This window comes from Falco peregrinus, chromosome 16 (assembly GCF_023634155.1).
Source record: "Falco peregrinus isolate bFalPer1 chromosome 16, bFalPer1.pri, whole genome shotgun sequence".
Lineage (NCBI taxonomy): Eukaryota > Metazoa > Chordata > Aves > Falconiformes > Falconidae > Falco > Falco peregrinus.
Window position 1 is genome coordinate 5,953,119 of NC_073736.1, and position 12,426 is coordinate 5,965,544.

General features: G+C 51.1%; 1 protein-coding gene across 8 annotated transcripts in view; it reads left to right on the top strand.

The window, feature by feature from the left end:
• Positions 1–12,426, top strand: part of PFKFB2 (6-phosphofructo-2-kinase/fructose-2,6-biphosphatase 2) — a 62,970-nt gene that overhangs the window by 50,348 nt on the left and 196 nt on the right. For 3 of the 8 annotated variants that reach the window (XM_055819882.1, XM_027797084.2, XM_055819881.1), the window contains exons 12-16: positions 181–243; positions 810–883; positions 2,560–2,739; positions 4,153–4,220; positions 7,473–11,167. In XM_055819882.1, coding sequence (XP_055675857.1) covers positions 181–243; positions 810–883; positions 2,560–2,739; positions 4,153–4,179 — 344 coding nt within the window. In that variant the 3' untranslated portion in view covers positions 4,180–4,220; positions 7,473–11,167. Of the gene's footprint in view, positions 1–180; positions 244–809; positions 884–2,559; positions 2,740–4,152; positions 4,221–7,472; positions 11,168–12,426 lie in introns of those variants that run through there. The other 5 variants (XM_027797086.2, XM_027797085.2, XM_055819883.1 and 2 more) reach the window with 5 other exon arrangements.

Consider the following 12,426-nt stretch of genomic DNA (forward strand, 5'->3'; position numbering starts at 1 on the left):
TGTGCGTTGGGAACGGTGGGGACCATCCCGTCAGGCTGGGGGGGCCGTGGCACCCCACGGGGTGCTGGTGGGGTGCTGTGCGGAAGGTTCCCACCTGAATCCTGGGGTGAGGGGGGGTGGCTGGTGGGGGCATCCCCGGCGCAGCCCTAACACCCCCCGTAACACCTCCCTCTGCCCTAGATGAGCTGCCCTACCTGCGCTGCCCCCTCCACACCATTCTCAAGCTCACGCCTGTTGCATACGGTAAATATTGTCTTTTAATTTTTTTTTCTTGATTTTATTATTTTGGGTCCTCGTTTGTGTGCGTGCAGACCTGATGGGCAGGTTTGTGTCCATGTGCGGCACCAACCCAACATGCTAGAAAAGCTGCTTGTAGTATTTTTAACGTGTATAAAGGTTCCAGCGTATAGGTTAATATATAAATACTTTTAATGTATAAAAAGGGGGGGTTGGGGGGAACAGCGGGAGAGATGTGGGAGTGCGGGGGTGTTCCTGTCTGTGGGTGTCACCCACCGGTGACGGCTGCTTGTGCCTCCGGACTTAGATGTGGCTCTGGGGCTCAGCCAGTTACCAGTGGCTCCTCTGGAGAGCCCTGTAGCCCACGTAACACAGGGCTGCACTCTAGTGCTGAAGGTTAATGCCGAAAAGTTGGGTTTTTTTTAAAGTGTAAAATTCTGTTAATAGGGTGAACTGTTTATTTATGAGCTGTTTTATTTAAAAAAAAATAATCAATATTTAAAAAAAAAATAAAACCGGCTATTTAATAAATTACCCTTCCCTGTATAAACTTCTCACTGCTTTTTATAAAGGCTGTAAAGTGGAGATGATTAATCTGAACGTGGAAGCAGTGAACACGCACCGCGACAAACCCTCGCTGAACTCAGTAAGTCTTTGCTGCCCAGCTCGGGCTTTTTCCCTTTTCAAAAATAAATAACTAAACTGAAACACTCTCAAATACCTGCTGGAGATGACCGATTGCTTTCAGTGATCAGAAGGGCTTGCTTCAGAACTAATCCCCCAAAGCAGAATTAATTGTAGGCTGAATTAGCATGCGTCCCAGGCAGGGGGGAGGTATTTTTCCGAGCTGTTGTAGGAAGCAGAATGGGCAAATTGAGGATGTAGGATTTAAATTCCAGGTCTGGTGCTCAGTTTTCCATGACGTATTTGTTGATGATTGTTTTATTAATTGTGATAATTTCAAAAAGACTCGCCACAATGTTTGAAGCGAGTTTTCTCAGTGTCTTGATGAGCGTCCTCCCTTTAAAGCTGTGGCTGGGGTAAGGCTGCCTCTGGGGGGGTTCTTGGGGGGCTCTCGGCAGCCCTTGGGGGGGGCTGGGCTGGCTGCTGTGCCGGTGGCTGGGAGGAGCGGAGGATTCTTCCCCTGTAAAACACACAAGAAATCCGCAGAGACAGGTGTTGGGTGCAAGGCAAGCCGATGGGGTGCCTGGACGATGTATCTATCGGAGGGGACGGGTCCGATTTGCTGCCCCTTGCGCTGCCGATCTTCGGGCTCTGGCTGGCGTTATTTATGAAATCCTGTCTCTCCCAAGACTTAAAAACCTGTTCAGCCATCCACCTGGTGCAGCAAAGCACATACCCACCTGCCAAATCTGTGGAAGTTGCTGCTGTTCTGGGCATTCGCTTCTGCAAACACCATTTTCCAGAGGGGACCGACGTGCCGGCAAATGCCACTGAGCGACTGCCTGTAATTAGCTCCCCCAATTAAAGAGCACAAACCAGCTCTGCTGTGCTAGCTCACGGAAAACCCACACGCACCACCTTTTAAGTTCCTTTGGCACATTTAGGCTTTTAGCTGCCTCTTGTCGCTGTATTTTATAAAGAGCTCTCGGCTGCTGGCCTGGGAGATGCTGATTTTTTTGTCCCTGTGCCGAGGCACCGCCAGCGAGGGGGTGGTGAAGCTGCATCTGTGGCTGGAGGGTTTGTGGAGCTCAATCCAGTTGACTGCAAGATGCTGAGCTGAGGATGTTTGGCCAGGTTTTTGTGGCTGGTCCCATGCTGATGGTTCCAGTCGGGCATTTATCGCTTTGCAACTTGTGTGCGATGCCTGCGTTGGAGTCGTTGCTGTGTGCTTGGAGAAGCTGGAGTCTGTTTTTGCTGTTCTTTGCTATTTTGGGCAACGTGGCTGCTTTGAGGGAGAAGAAATACAAAGAAGGGAAAGTTTTTCTATTTGCTTATTATTTTTTTCCCCCTAAATTGATCGCAGGGAGAAAAAAAAAGAAAATAAAAACCCAAAACAAACTAACAAAAAAACCCTAACAAAGCTGCTTAAGCAAAAAAATTAAAAAGGGAAGTAAAACTGCTAAAAAAGCAGACTTTTCAGCGGACTCAGAGCCAGGTTAGCTGACAGAGCAGGGGTTTCCCATCACTGGTGCTCAGCTGGGGAAGGCACTGAGCGCTGGTGCCAGCGGCCCCGGCTGCCGGGAGCTTGGCAGTGCCTGTGGCGGGGGGATGCCGGAGGTGTGTGCTGGTGTGCGGTTTGGTTTTAATAAACTCTGGTTCCCCTTTTCATTCCTTATGATACCCTCCGTCTGGGATCAGAACAACCTTCCCGCCAGCCAAACCCCTGTAAGGATGAGAAGAAACAGCTTTGCGCCGCGGGCCAGCGCGGACACGGTAAAGCGCCCGCGACATTTCAGCGTTGGGAGCAAACCTCTTGACCTGCTGGGGCCTTTTCCATCCCTGGAAGCTCAAGATGGGGCCAACCAGCCGCAGCTGCAAGTGGGTGTCCAGGTGGTACCTTCCCTGTGCTCCCCCTCCCCACCATCACCCGCGGCTGTCGGTGGTCCTCCCTGACACACAGACCCTTCCCAGGGTCTTGAACACCGTCTCTGCATGAAAATTGGTCTGGATTAGACTCCCTTAAAAAAAGAACCACAACAACAACAAACCAACAAAGAACCCCACAAAAATAACCCCCAAACCCCAGAAGTTGCCCCGTTAAACTAGAATAGTGGTGCCAGAGGCTTTCGCCATCAGGCTTTATGCAGGCGAGTCTCCATCAGTGCAGTAGGGTTTTGGCAGGGTGGTTAATTCTGGGTAATATCTTGCTTTCTGGTAAAAAACCACCTGATTGTAAAGAGTTACAAACACCTTCTTTGTCCTAACTTGATACTGCAGCCAAGTGTTGCTCCAGCCCCAGAGCGACTTGGTAGGAAATCTTTGCGTGATTTTGCTGGAGCCTTTTTCCCTTTGGATCCCGATGTCAGCAGCTTGTTGAACAAAGTTTGGGCTCTTTGGGTGCCCAGGTGGAAGCAGTTTGGGTTTTGGTGCTTGGTGTTTCTTCTGGCTTAAAAGCCCGTAGGCCCTCCTCAGTGTTGGAGGGGAAGCCCTGTTTGTTTCTTTGCTCATTTAAAATTGTTTCTTTGCTAAATCAGGAGGTTTTCTGTGCCTGGGAGAGCACAGGCGTAGCAGGCTGCACACTGCTGCCTGTCAGGGGAGGCAGAGAAGAGCTGGGGGGGGATTTGGGGAGGTCTTGGCTGGCCCCCCTGTGCAGAGACAGCCATTGTTACAGCTCTTTAACCTCTAAAGTAGCCAAGATTATTTTATTTTTAATGTTTTCTAAGCTATTCAGTGAGCCCTGCTCCTGCCTGTTTGTAGAGTAAGTGGCCAGAGGGTAGGAGACGGGGCGATGCAACAGAGGTGAACGTTGCTGGAGCGTGATGCTGGAGCATCCCCAAAATCCCAGGGCTCTGGTGGGAACCGAACCAGGCAGGGCTTTGTGGTGGTGTGGGTTTGCCCCCCAGCAGCGGTGGGTGCAGAGCCCCTGGAGAGCCCCCTGACCGCCCGGCATCTTCACTGGTGGGGGTCTGCAGCGGGGCAGCCCCAAAGGGATGTTGTACCCTTCGTAAGCGTCACGCCGAAGCGCTGATGCTCTGGGGTGAAGGAGTGTTTAGTAAACCCTGGGCTGTGGGGCTAGCGGGGGGGAGGCGTGCTGGCGAGCAGCGACGGCGCGATGTCCGTGCCTTGTATCAGCTCCTGCTGCGATACAAGCCTGCCCTGAGCTCCCTAACATGAAATCTTCGGGGCCGCTTCACTTCTTTCCTCATTTGCTTTGCTGCTTTTACTATTATTTTAAAGTCTCCTTTAAAATGCACTACGAGCTATCCTGTGCTGTTTCTTTTTCCTTTGCAGCCTCAAGGGGGAAATGCTTGCCTGTGAGTACCACTGAGAGCAGCTGGTGTGTACTCTCTTTTGGTTTAGTAAGTAGGACTTCTCTTGATTAACGTTGCATGGAAACTGCTTTGGGGAAAGACAAATGCATGGAGTGGAAGGGGGTCTTTTGCTCTATAATAAGCTCAAGGGGGGGAATATTGTTACCAGCCTGAGCCCGCTGACCCAGGGGCTCGGGCTGGACTGACTGGTGCGTTGTGCTGGTGCTGGCTGCCCGCGAAAGTGCGTTTCATGCTGAGCTTGCTCCATCCCTGGACCAGGACGTGGGATGGTGCTGCACTGGCACTGCTGGGCTGAGCCATGTGGCTCGTACTGAGCAGCGCTGGGTGCCGCGTGCGTCTCCTCTCTGCCAGGGATGAGGTGTGGTGATGTTACTGCTCACAGCGGTTTTGCAGGAGTCATTGGATCGTGGCCTCGGTGGGAGCGGTGCTGCTCAGCCCCGGTTCCCCGTGGCGTGAGGGAGCCGGGTGGGTTGTGTGTGTGCTTGGGAAGCAGCTGGGTGGAAAAACCCCTCTGCATGGGTGGCAGTTGTCACTGAGTCCTCACTGTCATGGTCCTCGGAGGCATCTTTAAATGGAGACGAAGAGAGGACTGCCTTGCTCCCACCCTGAGGGGAGAACATGTCCTTGTGTGTCCCCTCCCCAGGGAGCCAGCAGCCTGCGTCGCCCGTGAAACCTCGGCTTCCCTCTCTGCCTCCGAGCGAGGGGCTGGGATGAGACCTTGCCTGCTGCCCCGTGCAGGAGGGCCAGGGGTGCCCCCACTTCGCCGTGCTCCTGCTGGCCCCGCACCCCTGCTCTGCCAGTAGCTGTGACCTACCCCACGGCCACCCCTCGCTTGGCTTATTGGGTGTTTTGCCTCATCCAAACGCTGATGGGTTTTGTCTTGTAAAAAGCTTTTTGCAGTTCGGGTGCTGCGGCTGGGGGCACAGCAGGTCCCTGCACCACGGGGCTGTGGGCTGGCTCTTGCAGCGTGTCGCTCCTGCAGCCCCCGTGCCGCATCCTGCATGCGGTGCTGTGCTCATCCCTGCACGCCTGGGTGACCTGCAGCACCCAGCTGCTTCCAGCCCCCCTTCGGGGGCACGGGGGTCTTCCCTGCAGGAGCAGTGGGCTGTACTGGGGAGCACCCAAAGGGTGGTGGTGCCTAAGGGTGGGCTCCGAGGTGGCACAAGCTGCGTCCTCGGAGGCTTTGGGTCACTGCGTCTGGGCTGCTGGGGTGGGTGCTGAGCTGCTGCTGCTCTCAGCAAAGCTCTGCTCCCTCTGCCCCGCTGCCCTGGGGCTTGGGGCAAATCCTCTCGCTCCTGGTGCTCTGGCATCCAAGGGAGAGCTGGTTTAGCGCAAAGGAAGCGAAGCGGTAGCTGGTTCTGTCCCCAGAGGTGAGGTGTTACAGGGGACACGGGGCTGGGGGGGGGGCTCGCTCCCCTTTGGCGGTGACAGGGTGGTCCCTGTGGTGGTGGGGCGCGGGTCTCGCTGCCGTAGGGTGCAGCTCATCTCTTCCAGGCGAGGAAGGTGCAGCTCCTACCTCTGCCCAGCTTCCTTCAGGCTTGAGAAACCCCTGCCTGAACGCATTTGCCCATTGGGATGTGCATTATTTTACTTGAATCGCACGTCGTCTTCGATGTTAAGCTCTTCCAACAATTTCCTCAGTGCAGCTGCTCTTTCTCCATCACCTGCTGCTACACCCATGTCGTAGGATGCAAAGGTGTGGGACGGATCCTGAAGCTACATGCCTCTGTGCCCTGTTCTCCAGTTTGTGACAGCGTTTTTAATAACGCTGCCGAGTTTTACTGCCTGCCCTGCCAAAGCTGCAGGAGCGCACAAGGCATCGAGCTCAGATGTTGCTGTAGAGCATCTCCCACGTCGGGATGGCCGAGCTGGGAATGGTCTGACCAGCAGCAACGCAAATGGGGAGCGTTTCACCTGAGGTTGCCTATCTCCCTGGGTTTCAGAGGCCTCAATGTTGGGATGAGGGGAGAAGAAGGAAGAACCTGAGCTGTGGGAGCTTGTGATAAATGTGATAAACAGTTGTTCCTGTACAGAGTAATAACCTAGAATCAGATGAGAGAAAAATTATCCATAGGCTAAAAATCAAATCTTTCCCCCTTTGGATTTGTCTTTACCCTGAGCCGAAAGGAGCTGTGTGTTTAGAAAATGAACGCGTGTACCAGCTTGGCAAAGCTGCTTTTCTAACGCTGCCCTTCAAGTGTTTCTTTCTCTTATGTTTAAACGACTAATGCGGACTTCCTAGGAGGGTTTGCAGATAAATGCAGGTAATTTGGTCCAACTTCCTTGATTCCAATCCAAACCTCCTTCCTCCTTCGTGCTGGTGTTTTGCTTGAGCAAGCAGCATGTGAGCAGCTGTTACGGATTACCTCTGATAGTGGTTACTTTAAGTGTAATTGTCAGGAAGGCTGTTGAGATATTTTTATTTTTTTATAATTGCAAATAGAGACTATTTAGGGTCTGGATTTCCTGACTCTTGAATTGGAAGTGTCGATGCCCACTGTTCATTGTCAGCACGCTGGCTCCGTAGCTGTGCCATTTATTTTTTTGTTGCAAAACAGCGTGGGTTGTGTAACCAGACTGATGCCAGGGATTGATTTACACGTCGCTGTGCTGAGCAGAGCGGGCAGGGGGTCGGCGTGGCTGGAGCCCCTCTGAGCATTTTCTGCGCTCTGGGATGTTGTGTGATCAGCTGTAAGAACTCCTGGCCGTCGGATTTTAACTTGTGTGATTGTGCCTTCATAAATATATAATTTGCTTGTACAGAGCTGAGTGTTGTCTGTTGGGTCCTTGGCGAGGCAGCGGAAGGAGTTTTAACAAAACTCTTAAGTATTTATTGTGGTTAATGTGCAAAATGATTAATGTTTCATAGGTTGGTTCTGGTTGGAGTGTATTTTCCTCTGGAGAAGATAAATAAAAGCGAGTAACCCCGAGTAGCCAGCCTGCTTCGTTATTGCCTGCTGTCCTGCGAGATGCTCCAGCAAAGCTGGACTCGCATGGTCTCGGGCTGGGGCTGGGAAACCCTTTGTGCCAAGCTTTGCCGGAGGTTAAAGGATGATGCAAAGTGTGAAGCAGCTAATTATTTGCTCAGGTAGAAGTAAATAAGTAAATCCTCTGGTGGTTACGGTCATGTAGAACAACTCTGGACCTGGTTGGATTCACCCGCCTCTGGCTGCTGCAAAGTGTCTGTCCCTGCACTGAGCTGAGCTCTGTTGTCCCCTGCTTTACCATCGCCTGACTTATCCTCGGTGTAACCTGTGCTATTTATCTATTAATTTGTAGAGGATGGCTGGTTTAACGGTGTAGAGGTTTCTGCTTTCATCTCGGACTCGGCTGGGATTTCCGTGGCTGGGAAGAGCCCTGCGGCTGGGACTCGAGCATCCCCAGAGCACAGTGAGCCGCGCGCCGCTTTGGCCAGTAATCTCCTCTGAAATGAAATGTGTTTGGGTTTTTTTTTGTCTCTCTGTCTCTTTTTCTTTCTGAATGCTGAAATGTCTGTCCGTGAGACTGGAGAAAATGTGTTATGGAGATTTTTCAACCCTGCTTTTAAGTGAGCCAACGCATCCCTGGGCTTTACTGGAGCATTGGTGTCCCACATCTTTCCCCCTGGTTAGGTGGCAAAGTTAACCTCAGTGTATGTGGGGACAAAATGGTCATCTTCCTACTTGCTGAAGCAGCTTTTCTTTGGAAGACGTTATCAGACCAAATCCCCAAGTTTTTATTTAACTGTTACCGTTTCCAAGGTCAAACACAGTTTTTGTGGTGTTTAACCAGCGAAAGAGCCCAGGTATCATTTGGCCTGGCTTCCACGGCTGCTGGTTTGCATCCCCCCATCCCAGCCTGATCTTTTGCTCTGGGAAGGCTTTTGGAACACAGGGCGCTTGTCAGCTCAGCAAATCCTGCCAGACACCTCCTGCGAGGGGCAGAAGGGAATAAAAAAAAGCTCCTCTCCCTCTCTGGAAGCAGCGTAGCTACCAGTGCTCTTGAATCTGCATCAAGTCCTGCTTCAGCTTTGTCCCCTGAGCTAAGCTGCATCCTCTTGCTTGTTTTTCCTGGGGTTTGTGGATGTTTTTATCTATTACAACAGAAGACCGGAGCATTGCTTTGCTCAGTGTCCGGGAACAGCAGGGCTGCGTGTGTGGGGTTTGCAAGAAGCACATGATTTTTACCGATTGTCTTTTTAACGTACCAAATTTTAGCCCCACAACAAGATTTTAGACTTGCTTACGAATAAGCTGTGAATGTTGCTGGTGTATAACGCTGCCTTAAATAGCATTTTTGCTGCTTTAGTGTTGTCTGTTAGATGGTGAAACTCCCCTGCGGCGCAGCTCCCGTGATGGCTGTGTTACTTAAACCCCCCAAAACCCCAAATTTACAGTTTTTTCTCATGAGCCTTGACTTGTGTTTTGCCAAACTCCGTTTTATCCTACTCCTGCCGTTCCTTCAGTAAGGGCAAAATCCCCAGGTCGGGTGCAGAAAGGAGCATTTAGGTACGAAGCAGGAGGCTGTTCTGCACCTGCTGTTCCCAGTTGACTCCAGGATTTATAAGAGCAGCTTCTGGGACCCAGGTTGCTTATTTTAAATGTGTAAAATGAATGTTGGCCCTACCCACAGCAGGGACCCATGTTTGAGAAATGTCAGTGCTGTGGCGGAGCTCGGCAGCCTGGGGATTTTGAGCTCAAACCCAGTTGTTGTAGACACTCCCAGCACTTTAATTTGATAAAGCTGAGATCGAGGGGGCCATGGTGAAAGCCCAGGCACTAATCCTGAGCCTTTAGGATTTCTGAGGAACAGATGTGTGTGTTGATCTAAAGCAGTTCTGCCACAAAGGGACGAAATTCACTGTGTGAGAAACTGAGTTTTATTACTTTTGCTCCTCAGGCTGTTCCCACCGGTGTTTGCTGCAGCCCTCTGCAAGAGCAATGCCGTCTGTTCTTTGGTTTTAAATGTTACAGTGCTTAGAAATAAGCCAGGGGGGGTGGGGTGGGAGTGGGGGGTGGGGAAGAGGAAAAAATGTTGAAGACATTTAGAGCCTGTTGTGTGGTACTACTCGCTGTCACCCTCCTGTAATGTTAAAACGCACAAACCCGCACTGCATCGGGCTGGCTGCTCCGACAGAAACCTCCCACTTGGGGGGTAAAAAGGGCGTAGAGATGTACTGTAGGATGTTTACACATTATGCTGTAATACTTTGCTAAGGAGTTAATTATCTTTGTCTCATTGAGTAGTTACTGGTTGTAAGGAGACAAAAATATGTATTTTTACCTGCCAGGATTAATGAATGTAGCTGCTAATATGTTGGCGGTCATAATTTTTTTTTTTTAATCAGCGCTAAAAAGCGGGTGTGCAGCTTTGGATCGCTGACTGTGGGTTGCTTATTCCTGCCAAGTGGGTCCCGCTTTAGCTGCGGTCTGCTGGGTCGTGGGATGGAGCCTCTCAGCCCTCTCTGCAGACGGCAGCATTTGTGCCTCAGTGCTTTAATTAAAGCCTAACTATAGCTTTTTCCTCCTGCGTTTTACCTTTCAAAAGGTGTAAATACATGTGTCTAGAGCAGAGCGGCAGCAGATTTGTGATCATCGTGGGGGTGGATCATACCTGATGTGGCAGGTCCTAGGGTCCTGCTGAGCTCCTGGGGGCGGCCGGGCTGGGGTGATGCCAGCAAGCCCACGCATCTCCCCAGCAGGTCCCTGTGCCAGGTTTTTCCTTGAAATCACCTGATTTTCTTGGCACCATGCAGGCAAATACCCCAGAATAAACAGCAATTGCACAATGTACCTGACCTGAGGATCAGCAGCAGCTTGTGCTGTCAGTTGGACCAGAGCTGCTGTCTTGGGCTGGGCAGGTCAAGGTGGTGAAGCTGGAGGTGCAGACGTGGGGTGCAATGCTTACAAAGGCACCAAGCCCGAGTCAGGGTTTTTTCTGTATTTCCCTGACTCTCTATCCATCTGTTCTAGCAGCAGAGGTGGTGGTGGTGGCCGCTGTCACCTTCAGCAAGCAGTGGCAGGGCCACCCACGGGACCTGCATCGCTGTCCCTGAGCCATGGTCCAGGGACCGGCCCATCAGCGTTATTGGTCATTGCAGAGAAAAATGATCACTTGGGCAACACTTCTTCCATCTCTGCTGCCAGCAGTGGGGAAAATTGGAATGTGAGGGGGGAAGAAAAGCTTAAAGCCAGCCCAGGTACCTTGAGTGTGTGTGCGCTGCCTGTCACATTAGAGCTGCCACCTCTGCAAGGCATCCCCTTCCCGCAGCGCCGCAGTGGGTGACGGGGACACCCAGCTGAGGAGCAGCCATGGGAGGAGAGGCATCGCTGCCAGCACTCCCGGGAGCTGCCTGCCCCAGGGGTATGTCCCAAACCCTCGCCCGTCATCTGCTGAAGGGTGCCCATGCCCCCTCCGCCTCTCCCGCTGCTCCTCTGCCTCTGAACGCTGGTTGCAAACCGCATCTCTGTGTTTAGTGTTTAGCGAGATGGATGTTGTGCATCTACTTGCAATTTTGCTACACTACTGCTTTCTAATGTTTTTTTTAGATTTTTTTTAAAAAAATGCAGTGTATGTAAACTTGTGTCGTAGCTTGTGTACTTTGTGCATGTGAGCATAAATATCCCATCAGCATTTATTTACAATAAAGATATTTTAAAAAAAATATAGATCTAGTTTCCTCTACTATTTTCTGTTATTGTTTGCTATAACTATCTGTTGTGTGTTGGTTTTGTGAGATAATGATGAATTTGGGGAGTCTCTGGAAAGCGTTTGGAGGAAGAGGGTCTGCAGGGGAGGGCAGGCATCCCTGGCTGTTTGGGAGTTGGGTTGGAAATGGTGAAACTTGCACCCTGGAGCTACTGCTGTGGTTCCCCTTCCCTCATCAGTTTTAAGGGTGCTTTTATTGGAACTATCGGAGTTCAGATTTTCAGGTTTTCTGTGGAGCTGTTAGAGTAGGAAAACATTTAAATTTTATTTTTTTTTAAAGCACGTCTCTTTGTCTGGAAAAAAAAAAAAAAGTCAAGAGGAGTAAGTAGTGTCACTCTGACTTCCAGCATCTGCAGCTGGAAACCAGCTGGTCCTGAAGGGACTCACCAGCCACAGCCTGAAGAGAAGTTACTTTGGATCTGGTAAAGGAAAACCCCTTTTATCCTGTTTCTCTTGCTGCAAACTGCAGGTTAAGGTGGCCTTAAGGGTGTTTAGCAGCCGTCAGAGCAGGAGGTGGCTCTCAGTGTGGCTGATGTTCCTGGCCATAAGCACCCTGCGCAGATGCTAAATAACCTGAGTGCCTGCAGGGAAGCTGCTGTGCTTTTTTTTTTTTTTTTTTTTTCTCACACAAATCGGCTTGTTTGGAGTCATCTGGAAAAACATAAATCTAGAAAGCCTATGTTTGTGTTTGCGATTAACTGGATTCTTGTAAATGCTTAGTGGAGGTCAGGGTGTGCTCGGCAGGAATAAGGAGCCTGTTGTGAGCAAGCCCCTGCTTGTGGGGCAAGGGCAGGCAGCCCTCTGCCGCCTTTTACAGAGCAAGAAGTAAATCTGCTTCATTGCACTTTGGCCTGGACCTAGGTGAACTTCAGAAAGGTAATATATCCGCTGGATGTAGGGACATTGTAAATTTTTTCTGGCAAAACTCCTCGGATCTGGCCAAACAAACCCATACCTGTGAGAAGCATCATGGGGCGGGGTGTAAAAAGCCCATTGCCAGGTTCTTGATGGTGATTCGAGCCCCGATGAAGCCGTGCAGCCGAAGTGCAAAAGGGCTACGTGGTTACAACTCCTGCCAAAACTCTGGTTACTGGCAGATGACCCCCCCAGTGACAGTTGGATTTGGATTTGGGAGGAATTCTCAGCGAGACGAAGAGCAGCTGGGTTCCCATCAGGGACCCAGGGGTGCAGCTCTGAGCAATGCTCCCTGCGACCTCACGCGTTGTTTTCATGGGATCACATGGAGCTGGTTAAAGAAACCATGTTTTGAACACTGGCCACAGGCTTTTGAGGTAAGAAGGGATGAGCTCATGGTTGACATGCCCCGGGGGAAGCAGCTTTCTCGAGGATGTCCCTGGGCATCCCCTGGGGACCAGCACTGGCCGGCTGCTGTTGCTGCATGGTGGAACAGGCAGCATCCTGCTCAGCAAGGATGGTTTCAACAAGAGTTGGCAGCTCCACACAAAAGACAAACTATTACAACAGCTGCCTGGGTTGCATTCGGTTTTCGATTATTTCACTTGATGGGTTGAATAAACTACTTCCC